Source organism: Eptatretus burgeri, chromosome 8 (assembly GCF_056783735.1).
Source record: "Eptatretus burgeri isolate ZD-2024b chromosome 8, Ebu_testis_v1, whole genome shotgun sequence".
NCBI lineage: Eukaryota > Metazoa > Chordata > Myxini > Myxiniformes > Myxinidae > Eptatretus > Eptatretus burgeri.
The window spans coordinates 43,357,029-43,371,753 of record NC_140968.1 but is presented as its reverse complement, the minus strand read 5'-3'; the positions used below and the strand labels follow the sequence as shown (position 1 = coordinate 43,371,753).

At 40.3% G+C, this 14,725-nt stretch overlaps 1 protein-coding gene across 3 annotated transcripts in view; it reads right to left on the bottom strand.

Moving 5' to 3' along the window:
- LOC147021618 (uncharacterized) overlaps window positions 1-14,226 on the bottom strand; it is a 29,788-nt gene extending 15,562 nt beyond the window's left edge. Inside the window, exons 1-4 of one of the 3 annotated variants that reach the window (XM_085891785.1) lie at window positions 7,436-7,503; window positions 7,049-7,121; window positions 6,175-6,429; window positions 5,833-6,060 (exon numbers count right to left, since the gene is read on the bottom strand). In XM_085891785.1, coding sequence (XP_085747911.1) covers window positions 5,833-6,010 — 178 coding nt within the window. In that variant the 5' untranslated portion in view covers window positions 6,011-6,060; window positions 6,175-6,429; window positions 7,049-7,121; window positions 7,436-7,503. Of the gene's footprint in view, window positions 1-5,832; window positions 6,430-7,048; window positions 7,122-7,435; window positions 7,542-13,865 lie in introns of those variants that run through there. The other 2 variants (XM_085891784.1, XM_085891783.1) reach the window with 2 other exon arrangements.
- Window positions 14,227-14,725: the final 499 nt, after the last annotated feature.

Sequence of the window (14,725 nt, the reverse complement as noted above, 5' to 3'; positions counted from 1 at the left end):
ACTTCTGATTCGATGCTTTGTTTTGGGGGTTTTTTTCTCAGGCTTTTAAAAGGTTTATTTTATTTAAGTTGAACTATATATTTGAACATTGTAGAACACAAATCGCTTTCTTGGTACTTCCAAAACCCTTCAGTTTAGTAGTACTTGGGAAAATTGGATGCCGTACTTTGACTCTGAGATGTGTTTGTTCCATGCATTATTACATGCGTCCAAAAGATGTTTGTTCTGTGCATCTTTGATGGATGGTAAACTACTCCTGATTTGTCACCAGTTTATATCCTGTCCTTTAGCTTTGAAATTACATTTGTAAACTCAGGCATGGACTGTGCCAAAGGGATACTTCCTCTACCCTCAAATAACCAAAATGGGCAGAAAGGAAGTATCCAGATACACTTGGGCACTGTGTGCTGCCATATTACCTGGGACTTTCCTAAAGGATTGTCAAGATAGTATGCAGTGTATGGATTGGTGTAGCATATAATCCTCTGCACATCATCTGTAATGTCATTTCATATCTCAAGGATGGGAGACTGACTGTATAAAAGACAGAATTCGTTTTCTGGAAACACAAAAACAAGACAAGCACAATCCCTCACTCACACATCCAATACCAGATCATGGGTAATATAAATAATACAGAGCAGACCAGAGATGATGTGATTGGCATTCGTTGCTTAAGGTTTGGCAAAATAAAAATGCTCCTCAATTGACCTCTCTCACCGGCATGTGGCCGGAAATGAATTTCCTCCTTGGGAATAAAAGCAGACATGTTCCAAGGCTCGCAATCTATTGGCCTGAGTGAGCTAGCTCACTGGGAAGCGAGTGAAACGTCACCTGAGACCGGATCTGCTCTTGCTTATTACTAGACTTGTGTAAGAGCCTGTCAAAAATAATGCGTTGAAATTATTTTATTTGAAATATTCAGAGACTGGAAGATTTGATGTTTCGGAGCAAGAAGCATTATTTTATAACACCACATGTACAAATGTGACCCCATTTTCTTTATCTTCTGGGATGTTTCATTGTACTGAACAGCCTCGTGGGCATACCAAAATCTGAAGCCTTGGCCTAGCATCAGGTGTGCTTCGGTCTTATTTATTTATTAGACATCCTATGGATATAACTGAACACTCGTTTTACTCTGCGTGCATTACACATCATGCGCAGCGAATTTCACCTCCATTTGCCTTGTATTTATTGTTATTTTTTTAAACGGATCTGTACATCGCCCTTGAGGTCATGTTGCAAGTCACCGTCTACATTTCCAATAGAAAAGACATAATTACTCTTTTATGAAAAATGTTTTTCAAGTTGTATTTTATCCTGAAAAATAGACTACAATGAACCCACAGTCATGTTTAAAAAATTGGCCTTTAAAACACTCCCTAAATCATCCTTATGAAGGGGTACAGACAAACACACAAATGCACACTGTGTTTTATATAGGTGGATCAGCAGAGTAGACACAGTTCCTTTTTGGTTGGAGTTCCCTTTGTTCCATATATATATATATATATATATATATATATATATATATATATATATATATATATATATATATATATATATATATATATATATATATATATATATATATATATATATACATACACATGTATATATAATTGGGGTGGTTGGGATTACACATTTTTAAAGAAGGTACTTCCAACCAAAAGTAAAAATATACCATCAGAGATGGGGAATCCCCCACCATTGAATGAAAAAGGTCATACATATTCCAGATAATGAGGGAGGTGAATTGGAAACAAGACACCATTTGGTCATCATCTCGAAAAAGTTCCCCAGGGGTGAGGAACGTAGTAACCAAAAATAATTGAAATCAGATAAGTGGTTTTCCATTTATTACAAAAAACATTATTTTCAAGATGGCCACCCCAGTCGGCCATCTTGGATCCGGACACGCCCAAAATCAATGGGGTGCTTCCTTTTCAGGTGGTACATGTGTGACCCAAATTTCAAATCGAGATGGCAAACAGTTTATGAGTTATCGCACTCACAGCTATAAATGTTGACGCCCGGAGGGACGGACGGACGGACGGACGGACAGACGGACGGACAGCCGGACGCCCTGGGTGCCAACAATATCCCCCTTCCGCCACGCGGTAGGGGATAAAAACTCGATCGACTCTGCTAATTTGAGCAAAAAAGCGAGAGCAGACCTGGTCTTAGGGCAACGTTTCACCAGCTTCACAGCCGGGTTCATCAGGCACAATAGACCCAGGGCATCGGCACGTGTCCGGTTTTTATTTCAATACGACCACTCATTTCCGGTCACGTGCTGGTGCTCAAGGTCAAATGGAGGAGTGATTTTTTTTTCTTGTTTTTTAAATCTTATTTTGCAAAAGCAAAAACAAACGTCAAATCACATCATTGAAGGGTTGTTCTGCTCTTTTTTTGTTTTTATTTACACATGATCTGGTGTTGTATGTGTGTGGGTGAACACGTGTGTGCGCTTGTTGTTTTTGTGTTTGCATTTTGTTATTCCTTTTTCTCTGGAACAATTTGGCGGAATGACAGTAAATTTTCACCATGGGTGCTGCTACTCATTTAGAATGCTTTAATGATAATTATGACGTCATAGGTCACATGGTGTGGCAGCCATGTTGGAAAAAGGAAAAACATGGGACCTCTGTATCTCCAAAACCACTCCATGGAAAAAATTGAAACTTCGCACCTGTCAAGTACTCCCCATGGGGAACAAGTGTGATTTTTGATGATGTCATCTGTGCCTTCGTTGTGACATCATAATTGCATATGTAGAATGCCACATCCAGTCAGTATGAAAATTTTTCAGTGTCATCTTGTGATAAATTGGTGAACAGAAAAAATATTGTCATCGGTCATGTGGTTCGGCAGCTATAGATACATATATATATATATATATATATATATATATATATATATATATATATATATATATATATATGAGCTGTTCCATAGTAATATTCTACATTTAAGGGTCTTATCTTCAGGAGCTATCACAGAATTCCTAAAGTATCCACATAATACCACTAGCATGTTTTGAGGTGTATATAAATGTAGATATATACTATTTATAGCAAAAGCGCTATTGTTCTAAAATTAAAGCGTGCAGATAAAATTTTATTCACTGTGATGGGAATAAATCTTTGTCTTAAGTGTTATATTAAAAACTACATAGATTTACCAAGAGTTTTATATGACACACATATGTTTTTGATTGAGACTGGTTTAGATTATATGTGTAAAAATACTTTACCAATGATATCCCACACCCTGAATTTGCCAAAAATATACTTTAATGTGAATGCTGGGGGGGTTGAAAACAGAGTAACAATCGTTATGCTATCGGTCAATTCGTCATGAAAGAAACAAAATGCTCAAGCTGCACAACCTTTAAAAATATGGTCTTGTTATTTTTGTGATAACATAACTTAACCTAAATGACAAATGTGTAACAAAGGATAACATTAGTGGTAAGTCCATATCGCCATAAAAGCTGTACAAAAACCTGGCTTTCTGATTGCGGACCAAATCATGTATGTTACAAAAGGCTTTGAGCCATTTCTGTTAATGAAGACAGAACACACCATCAATAAATTGTGCTGGGTTAGATTATCTTCTTACTGTTGGATTCCAGTAGTGGAGGGGTCAGTCTTTAATTTCCCCTCATTTGCAGGATAAACTGGATACACTTAATGTGGACTATGTATGTAACACAATGGTTACCCATTATTGTGGAAAGGCTCATATATATATATATATATATATATATATATATATATATATATATATATATATATATATATATATATATATATATATATATATATATATATATATACTTTATACCTTCAAAAATCTTCTTCTCAGAAATGAAGTTCTCTGAAAATATGACCACCCATCAATGAGGAACAAAAAGTTCCCCACTTATGACATCATAAGTCACAAAGTTTGGCAACCATATTTGATTTAACCTAAAACCTTTAAAAACTCCCTTCTCCAGAACAGCTGGACTGATTGAAGGGAAGCTTCACACATATGCTCCCCAGGCCTTAGGGATACCAGGGTGTTCATGAATGATTGATAGGTCACATGGTTTGTAAGCAATATTGGATTGAAGGAAAATATATTTTTTAATTCTCTCTCTTGAACTGCTGCATTCATAGATGTGAAACTTCAAAATTATTATCCAGTAGTGATGGAGAATATATGGTTTAAATTTCAACCTGATGGACACATGGTCTGGAAGACAGAATTATTTAATTTTTGAATCTGCGTTCTTTTCTTTTTTTATAATATGGCTCACTTGGCTGTGCCTGCATGAGTTTGAGGGTAGAGGAATAGTAGTTGAAAAACGAGTCCAGGTTCTTTGTTGCTTTTTGCTCGTTTGAGTTCCTCCTGATGACTCCAATGCAGTATGTATTTTATTTGGTCTTCCATTGGACTTTAATTTGATTAAAAAAAAATTTAATTACAAATTTGCCCCCAGAAGAGTTGGCTCGCACAAAATGGTTCTCAAGAATGTGCGGGGTTAGTATTTGATGAATACCATTTAGTTTATGGATATTTTCGTTTTCGGAAATTTTCTGACTGTTTTGTGTTTACCTCTGCCACCGAAAGTGGACAGAGGTTATGTTTTCACTCCTGTTTGTGTCTGTCTGTCTGTCTGTGAGCAGGATATCTAAAAAAAGTTATGGACAGTTTATGACAAAACTTGGTGGAAGAGTTGGGTCGGTGACAAGAATAAGACTATTTATTAGATTTTGCTGAAGGTCCAAATACAGATCCAACCCATCAGTAGGATACAAAACTTTAACTGTTCAGCCTGGCAGAGGTATGTGCTCTATTGAGTGCCGTTCCAGTTTTTACTGGGATAATGGTTTCATGTTGCATCAGAGTGCCAAATTTCAGCTTTCTACCACACTGATAAGGTACTGAACACTTATTTCAGTGAGTGAGTAAATGATTGGTTAGAAATAAATATATATATATATATATATATATATATATATATATATATATATATATATATTGCTGTGGGCCAGGGGTCGGTGGCGAGAACGACCGCAAGGTGGGGAGGTTTATGCCGTCTCCCACCGGTCGCTCCGGATAACTCCGAAGCTGGTGGGTCAATTAATCGACCGTGAAACACCAATATCTCGACTGGGTGGCGTAGGGTTAATTGTCCTGATCCAATATACCGAAGTAACCACGAAGTCTTGGCTACCGGGGATTCATGGCCTCGGAACGTCTGGCTGAACCGGATCACTCTACCAGCTACGGTAGAGTATCAACTTCCACCAACCGACTCTGGCTCGGATGCAGTCGAGCGGGCCTGCCCAGGACGTTCCGGCTACGATGTACCGATTACCGGGGATGAAACCCCGTCTAAACTCAGATACGAACCATGCTGGACCAATACAAGAAGGCACAGAAACGGACTGGGAACATTTGTAATATTTTATTTACAATAAATTAAAAGACAGAAGAGGCGAGAGTTATCGTGAATATGCAATGAATATTTGAGGCACCGCGAGGAGGAGTGATGCAAGGGACACATCAGCCATTTTGGAGTTAATGCCATATAGCACTATTTTAACCTTTACCCTATCATCCGAGCCTATCATCATCATATCATTAAAAAATGTTGCTTACATCACTCCTCCTCACGGGGCCTCATTTACAAGGATCAAAAACACTGATTCAGTTCTACTTAAAGACGGGCCCACACGCAGACACACACACACAAATGAAAAGAAAACCCAGAGTTTTCTATTGGACCCTCCAGCCGATGAGAGAGACGAGCTGGGGATCAGAGTCGGTGGGTACCTGACCGTCGGAGGGAGGGCGTGCTCCGCGATGCGGCACCCGACAAAGGTCGTCGGTCCGATCCCCAGTCGTATGTGGGGGACTCGAGGCTCGTGGCGGAGTTCGGGTGGCGAATAATCGGGGTCCAGGGAGGGTCATGGTCACTCTGTCCTTCCTTGTAGAGGGCCAGCAGAGACATGTTCACCACCTTGATGGCCCTCTGCTCAACCCTCGTGACAGCAAAAATTCCTTCGTACAGCAACGTAGACCTCCTGTGACCACTCTTCATAATCGCCCCCCATAACCACCCCTTTGTAGCAGCAAAAATCCTTCAGAACATCTCAGAACTCTCATGCAACCCACCAACAATGCCTCAGAGAGTGCTCGGGAATTTATGGACCTCCCTCAGTGGGGAGGGGCCTTGGTCAGCACACCTCGCTGTTCACCTCTAATTGGCCAGGATCCTACGGGCACAGCCTTCCTGGGCGGGGTTTCGGCCATGCCCGGAGAAAGCCGCCCCTCCCCTCCACGCATCTTTGAGGAAGGTGGATGGTGGTGAAGCCACCTCGAACATCCCCGGGAATCCGTCTTAGGCAAAGATGTGCTGTGGCCTGCGAACTGAGGGCGCAAGCCCGATGGTACCGTGGATCGCAATGGGGGATGTAAAAATAAAAGAAAGCAATTTATTAACCTAACTAATCCGTCGCAGCGCACACATTTAATTCTCCCACTAAACAAAAGGAAGGGACCTGTCTCACACGTACTTAACGGAATAACTGACTTTTGGGACTTGTATGTTGGATGCAAATGGTTTCCAGATCCGTAACAATATGTGTGTGTGTATGTATATGTATATATATATGTATATATATATATATATATATATATATATATATATATATATATATATATATATATATATATATATATATATATATATATATATATATATATATACTGTATAGAGCACACAGGTTATGAAATGGAAGAACACATATTCAGGAAAAAAATAATTATTAATCAATCACATGGTATTCCTGAATGATTCACCAGTGATTAAAAATGAAAATGAAAAAAATAACTCATATAATAATCACACAATTGTGAGCACAATGTTTCGATTACAAGTAGCAAAATACATGCATCTTCTGCACAGCATACTGTATATCATTATTGTTGCCATTTGAGTACGACGTGTGTGATGGGAAGTGGTATAATGCCATTATAATTTACTTACAAATGCCGCAGGATATGATGGATGCTGGGAGTGTGTGTCCGATGAACACGAGACTAGCACAGCATGCACAGAACTGCACACAATGGAAAATAACAACAACATTGATCATGAGATAAGCCCATTTGATAAATCGTTATTTTGTAAATTTTTCTCCAGATTTTTCTGAAATTTTCCAGAAAATCCACCAGATATTCCAAGTCATGTAGATTATTTTATGTCCACATCTAATTAATGATTTTATTCAGGCCTGAGCAATGACTGTATTTGTGTGCAGATGGCAAAATGTCTCCAAGTGCAATATTGTGATGCTCACATGTATAAAGCATTGCTTAATTCATTTTTCCATTGAAATTTCCTGTTCAAGATCAGTGGGAACAATGAGCTTACCTTGACGGGGTTGTCCCGGCGGAACCGTGTCAAGGAGATCCAGGATTCTGACAGTCCACTGCAGAACTCATCCATTCCCAGCTGTTTCTGCAAGCTCAGGATCCAGCTGTTTGTGGACAAGCATTCGTAAGTTGTATAAAACAGTATGACTCAGCAAACGATCAAATAATGATCATTTGATCAAATGATCAAATAATGATCAAATAATCAAATAATCAAAATAATAAAATGATCAAATAATCAAATAATCAAAATAATAAAATGATCAAATAATCAGCATTTGATCCCATCATTGGGTTTGCCAGCACAAATGCATCAGTGGAATTGCCAGGGTGTTACAATTTAACTTTTGTTTGGAGGTCGTAGATTATTATCGAAAAAAATAAAGACCAATTACTGCACTGTAGTCCCAAGAAGAAAGCCAGACACACACACACACACACACACACACACACACACACACACACACACACACACACACACACACACACACACACACACACACACACACACACACACATAAAACACACATAAAACACACACACACACACACACACACACATAAAACACACATAAAACACACACACACACACACACACACACACACATAAAACACACAGTTTATCTTGTCTTGAATGACAAAATTGAAAGATCAGGTTCACAATGGAGAGTACATCATAAAAAGAAGGTAACTAGTTACCTTTCAGAAATGAGAACCCACACATCATGTTCACACATTCAGCTGTCATTATTGAAATGTCATAGCAAGTCTTACTTGTAATTTAATAAAGTGAAATAAACAAAACTCTTACAAACCGTACCCACTTCGTGTTTCATACATGACTATGTCACGAGAAGTCTATTCTTAAACTATCTACAGGGTGATTCAACTAATTCCAGGACACGGTTTTAGCTGCTTGTACAAGATTTGTTTTTCCATCTATTTATAGTTTTATTTATTTATTTATATATAGACATAAACAGACATTTTGAAGGACATCACCATAAAACAGACTAAAAAGAAAACCACACAGCTTTTCGTTGTGCTCTCATCAGGTGAAATTCACACAAAGTTAATGAGGTAAGGAAGGAGAACAGTCTAATAGACACTTCTCAACAAAATCAATTCTGATTGGAGGTTGCAGAGTCTGAGCCCCTCAGGCTGTTGTAGAATCCTCTTCATCAATATCTGTGATCGTGAGACAAGTTCGTGTTTCTCTTCTTCTTTGCACAAATAAGCAAAATGAGTGGACAAGCTCTTTTTGCCGACGCTTCATCAGGACACTTTGTAGATTTTCTATCAGCACTGAATAACACAATATCTCAGAAGGTTACAGACGGATTCAGAATAAACTTGGTGGACAGATTGGGTGTGTGACAAGGGTGAATCGATTCGATTTTGGTGAACATCCGAATCCAGATACGGATATGAGATACGAATCCAGATACAAAAATTAAATATATATTGCCTGATATTTCAAAAAGATGTGCACAAGTTATGATAAATAGTGAAATCAAATTGTTGTGGTCTCAAGTCTAGATGGATGAGTTGTTTTGGTGATGATAACAATCCGATTTAGATTTTGGTTCAGGTCCGAATCCTGATCCAGCCTATCAGTGGGATCCGAAATGTAAACTGTTCAGCCTGGTGGAGGTATGTGCTCCACCGAGTGCAGTTCTCGTAAGGATCGTTGTCCTGCATGGCCTGGTGTTGACTTAATGGCTGGAGTGGTGGGCTTGGGATCCTAGAATCCTGAGTTCAAATCCCACTAGGCTGTTGAATTGATACCAGGTGGGGTTGAATCAGCCTGTCATCCTTCTGAGGTTGGCAAAATGAGTGCCAGCTTGGTGGTATCCTGTGTCTGAGTGGCGACCCATCCAGGATTGCACCCAATAGCTTAGGACTCTGTTGAAGCAGCACCAACGCTCTGCACAGAGTATGTTCCCAATGGATAGATGGATGGTTTCCATTCCAATTTGCCGCCACAAATTTAAAAACGACTATCGCATCATGTAGAGCATATACAAAACAATGCAAGGAATTACCAGTGCCGACATTTCCAATGAGATCAATGTAAATGTATTTCGACCTTCAAGCTTTCTAAATTCTTCAACATTGAGCAAATCTGTTACAAAAACAAACAAACAAACAAACATCACGATGGTCCCTTATTCCATCTGTTTATCTCTATTTTGAGTTGTGTTCTCCAAGGACATCATCCCTTACAATATTTATAGGAGTCTTTCCTACTAACAGGGGTCAGATTTATGTCAAATAATTTTGTAACTGTTTATATCTCATTGAAGAAATCGTTGAAATAGTTTGAAGTGTAAATAGTTTCTTTGAAAAACAGGTGGCAGTACCCCTTTAAGAGTGTACAGGCAGCTTGTTTGGATAACGTACAAGATACGAGGCACAACCGAGTCAAACAACAGAATGGCTCATACATTCTTTCCATCCCCCTTCATGTCAAAGTTATAAACAGATTACCAGTTGCATTCACAAAGTTATAAGATAAGGTCAAAAGGATATTGTCTTTGTGTTGAGTTCATGCATTACTTTTTATCATTTAAAAATAAGTTATAAAACAAAACACTTGGATACGATGATGCAGATATCGTGACATTTCTTGTGACATGTCTGGTATGGATTCGATTTCAGACTGGCAGGGCATTGCATCACAAAGTGTGTCGTCTCATGGATGGACGTTAAGCTGACTGTCCCGTCTGTTTGCATGAGTTGGTGGACGTTAAGGATCCAGGTGATTGCTCGCAAAGAGTCGGGGAGTCTTTGCCCGTACCCTGAGCAAATTACAAATTTGTGCCAAAATCATCTTGAGTCAAACGTCCGGCCTCATCAGCCGATTTGTGAGATGGGTCAAAAGTCTTCCATAGCCGACCCCACAATAAGTTGGGAATAAATGATGTGCTTGTTAAAGAAGTAGAAGTAGTAATCAAGACAAAGAAACAATCATTACCTCCACCGAAGGTGAAGAGGGTTATGTTTTCACCCCTTTGTCTGTTGGGCGCTCGCTCGACTACATTTATTCTCAGATTTTCCGTCTGTCTGTTTGTATGTAATGGACAGCTCTGGAGGCCAGAGGAGTCAACCGATTTTGATGAAACTTGACAGGTAGGTTCATACCAGGATCGAGTTATATGCTTTTGAGGATTGTTGCTATGGACGCCACCGTTGCCTAGCAACGGGACTTTGAAATTTTTGTAAAATCTGAAAAAAATTTTTTTTCGAAAATCAAAAATCGGCTTCCAGGCTTTTATGCACACTATAATCAACCTCTTTGTCAAAAAATTTCAGCCCGATCCGTCAAAAAAATAATGACTAGTATGCAATTATATAGCAACCACCCATGTGGCATACCGGCTTGTTCGTCTGTTTGTGTACAAGATATCTCAAAAAATTGCAGACGGATCCAGATAAAACTTGGACATGTTGGGTGTGTGGCAAAGACGAAGGGATTCGATTTTGGTGAAGATCTGGATCTGGATCTGCATAGGGGAATTATTACATTTTTTAAGTGATTCTTCACCATTGAGAGATCGGGCCAAAAACTATATGGTACTGTATAGCATGATATTTCAAAAATGTATTTGGCCCGATATGTCCTCGTGGATCAAGCATTACATGGCGGAGGTATGCGCTCCACCGAGTGCCCACCGAGTGATTGTTTTTTTGGTTTTTACAGCGCGTGTGCTGTATACAATTGTACCGAGTTTGAAATGTCCCCGGCGTCGTCGACCACATCTCCGGTGGGTCCGATGTCCCCCCGTACCCCCCACGTGCCTCAAGACAGCCAATGACGGCCGTCGGGTAGATGCAGTGCGTAACCTCGACGGAAATGGCGACAATTGACGGAAATACCCAAGTATTTCAATGGAAATTTGTGAAACTAATGTGTTATATATGTGAAAACCATTTAATTTACTGCTTGACGGAAAAAAACGAAGAAACACTCATCCCTCATGTACGAACGAACGAAAGACGTCACTTCCGCCCACCATCGCATTTCGCGCCGATCGCTGAATGCTTTCATTCTTTTGCGGCCTCCTGCCACTCCGTATCGAACGATTTCATTCCTTCTGTTGTATATATATGTATATATATATATATATATATATATATATATATATATATATATATATATATATATATATATGTGCTTATCACAATAATAACAAGATTTTTACATTTCAAATATTAAGTACGCTTTTTAATTGTTTTTCAACTGAAAAAGCATAAATTGCATATTTTAACATTAGTGTACTCATTTGATTCACCACACGCGCTGTATTGAAGGATTTCACTTGTTTTTCTGAGTAAAGTACAAGGTTGATGTCAACACCTCTCTGACAGTAGAGTATATTTTTCTTGCAAAGCAGTCATGTGGTTCAGAATACTGATTTTGGTGGCCAAAGGCAATACATATAAAAGGATACCAACCCTTCCTCCTTCATGGAACATTCTGAACACCAGTCGAGTGTCCAAAGAGATCCAGGTTGAGGATTCCAGGAACATTCAAGGACTCCAGCCAAAAGACAGAAATTTCCTTGTTGTGAGAGGTCAGTGAGAAGGTTTCCATGATGTGAGAGGTCATCATTTGCAGAGCTCTGGCTTATCTTCGTGTTTGACACAGATTCACACTGCCCTGAGGATCACACCCCTGCATGTGGTCGTGCCATTTGACGAAACAAACATGGGGCCTGGCAATGAAGGGCCCAGCCATAGTAAACTGCACTGAACCGAGTGTGATGGACATGAGCAGCTGATGCCGAAACCCACTGTTGGCACAGTTTCTGTATGTTCCGGCACACTGGAACGGCCGTCCTTGGACCACCTTTAGCACGCAAAGGCACAAGGGCAAATTTTTCTTTTCCTCCTGAATCCTTTTGTTCAATATATGCTGAACTTCTATCATTTGAGGTTGCTGGCTGAACGATAAGCCAGAGAGCCCTCTGGTGCAGCCGCTCAGGATAGTAAACATATAACCGTGACCTGGGCGGTTATCAAAGCATTTTCTGGAAAGTAAATTTTGGGTATATTTTTAAAATTGCACCTGCTGCAGTTAATGCACACCTCGTAATCTTTGCTTCATGGGGAGAATTTGCATCACATACTAAGAAAAGGTTCAATCTCAAGTAAACTAAACAAAAAGGTATTTGCAAGCTCAAATTATAACATGTTCAGAGATGATTAGTGATAGTGCTAAGCCTCCTTGAAGGATACTTCGGAGCAGTCACGACAACATGAGTTTTCATGTCCACAAATGTTTTTATTTTTCTGTCCTCGTGAATGCATTCTGAACCACAAAGTAGTCAGTCAAGCAGGACAGGAGTTAAGAAACGGTGTGAAATGAAAATATAAATTTCTGCTGGTCACCTGTTTATAGCATTCCCGTGTCAGCACATGACTTATGATGCTGGGATTCCAGGATGAAATCCCATATCCTACATCGATCTGTCCATTGTCTGCTAAAGTCCTCGTAATTCATGTAAAACTACACTGATGTCTCCTAACGCCCATGTTTGAGCTCACAAATGTGCAACATTTAGACAACCTATCAAAAAGCATTCTCGTCGGAATTGTTTCTATGATCAGTAGAAGGAAATACAGTCGTCAGACAAAAAACAAAATATCAAGAGAAAGCAGGTCATGGAAGTGTGGAGAAAGAATGCAAAGGAGGTTAGTATAGGACATTGGGGTGAAATAAAGTGAAGGGAAGGGGAATACGTATATGGGGCATTGGGGGCACATATTGTGCAACGTAGTCAAAAAAACAGTCAAAAAAACACGTTGCCATATTTGCGTCCGTAATAAATAGATGGCCTTTGATAGCTATAAGACATGTCTTGCCCATCTCTCCTTTTCTTTCCTTTGAAGCACGCATTACCTGAGAATCCTTTTACATCATGAATGTTTTCCAAAGACAGATGTTCTTGTAAGCAGCTTGTGCGAGTACATGGCTGCTGGTTGCATTATTTGCTGGGGGCGCAGCCGTGCCACCGATGCAGTGCCCCCCTGTAGATTAGAGCAGGAATTTAGAAGTTGTTCAGGGTGCCGGTGATAACTAATCAACTCTTCATGAAGAGTGGGATCTTTAACGTCCACCAGCTGACGCCAGCAGACGGTACTTCCGGTTTAACGACCATCCGAGGGATGGCACCCCACATTGGTGAATCACCCTGCCTGCTAAATACCAAGATGACAGTTATAGCTGGGTCAGGATTCAAACGCGGACTGGACAGCTCATAGGTGAGTGGGGTGTACCTCCAGGTTATCACACCAACCCACTCCAAAGCAGGTAAAAATAATAAACATTAATCCAAGCTTCAGATTGAAAAACATTCAGAAAAGGCAGGATGGAATGAAGAACGGGCAGTGGGGGGGTCATAACTGAAGGTACAGCTTCGTTACCTTGGAAAATGGGCGTAATCTCCTTGGGTGCGCATGTCACCACGAAATGGTGTCTGACATGGTACGAGCTCCTTGGTCCGGTGTCACCCTATGAATCCGCCGACGATCCTTGGTCACCTTCCACACCTTGCGCCCACTGTCCCCACAATCTCGAACCTTTCAGGATGCCATGCACTCCGCACACACCCTTATATAACAACTCGTCAGTGTGTCCACACCACGTGCTCAGGAAAAGTTTATATATAGAGTAAACTCACCGAGTCTTGACACACATGTATCATTAATTATTCTTCGCTCGCATTACGTCATACACTCACCAACTGTGCCAGGTCTCACATGCCCACACCAGCAAATTCATTTACCAAAACACAGTCTCCCATCGTGTCACTGTCGTGTTTTGTCACTGCCACACCCCTCAACTCACCCACTCTTTTCCCAGTCTCGCCCTCCTCCATTTCCCCAACCTCATCCACAGCCATTCAATCATTAACAAGGGCCATTCCATCCGTCCACTCATTGAAACCACACTCTGTGCAGAGCGTTGGTGCTGCCTGAACAGTCTCCTTGGCTATTGGGCACAATCCTGGACAGGTCGCCACTCCGACACAGGATACCAGCAAGCTGGCACTCATTTTGCAGACCTCGGAAGGATGACCGGCTGAGTCAACCCCACCTGGTATTAATTCAACAGCCAAGCAGGATTTAAACTCAGGACCCTAGGATCCCAAGCCCACCACTCTAGCCATTTCAGCCAACACCAGGCATAAGGGCCATTCCTAGATTCAGGATATAAATTTCGTACATGTCAGCAGCGAGCATTGAAAACAGGAACACAGAGTACAGTCCGGGCAGTAACTCAT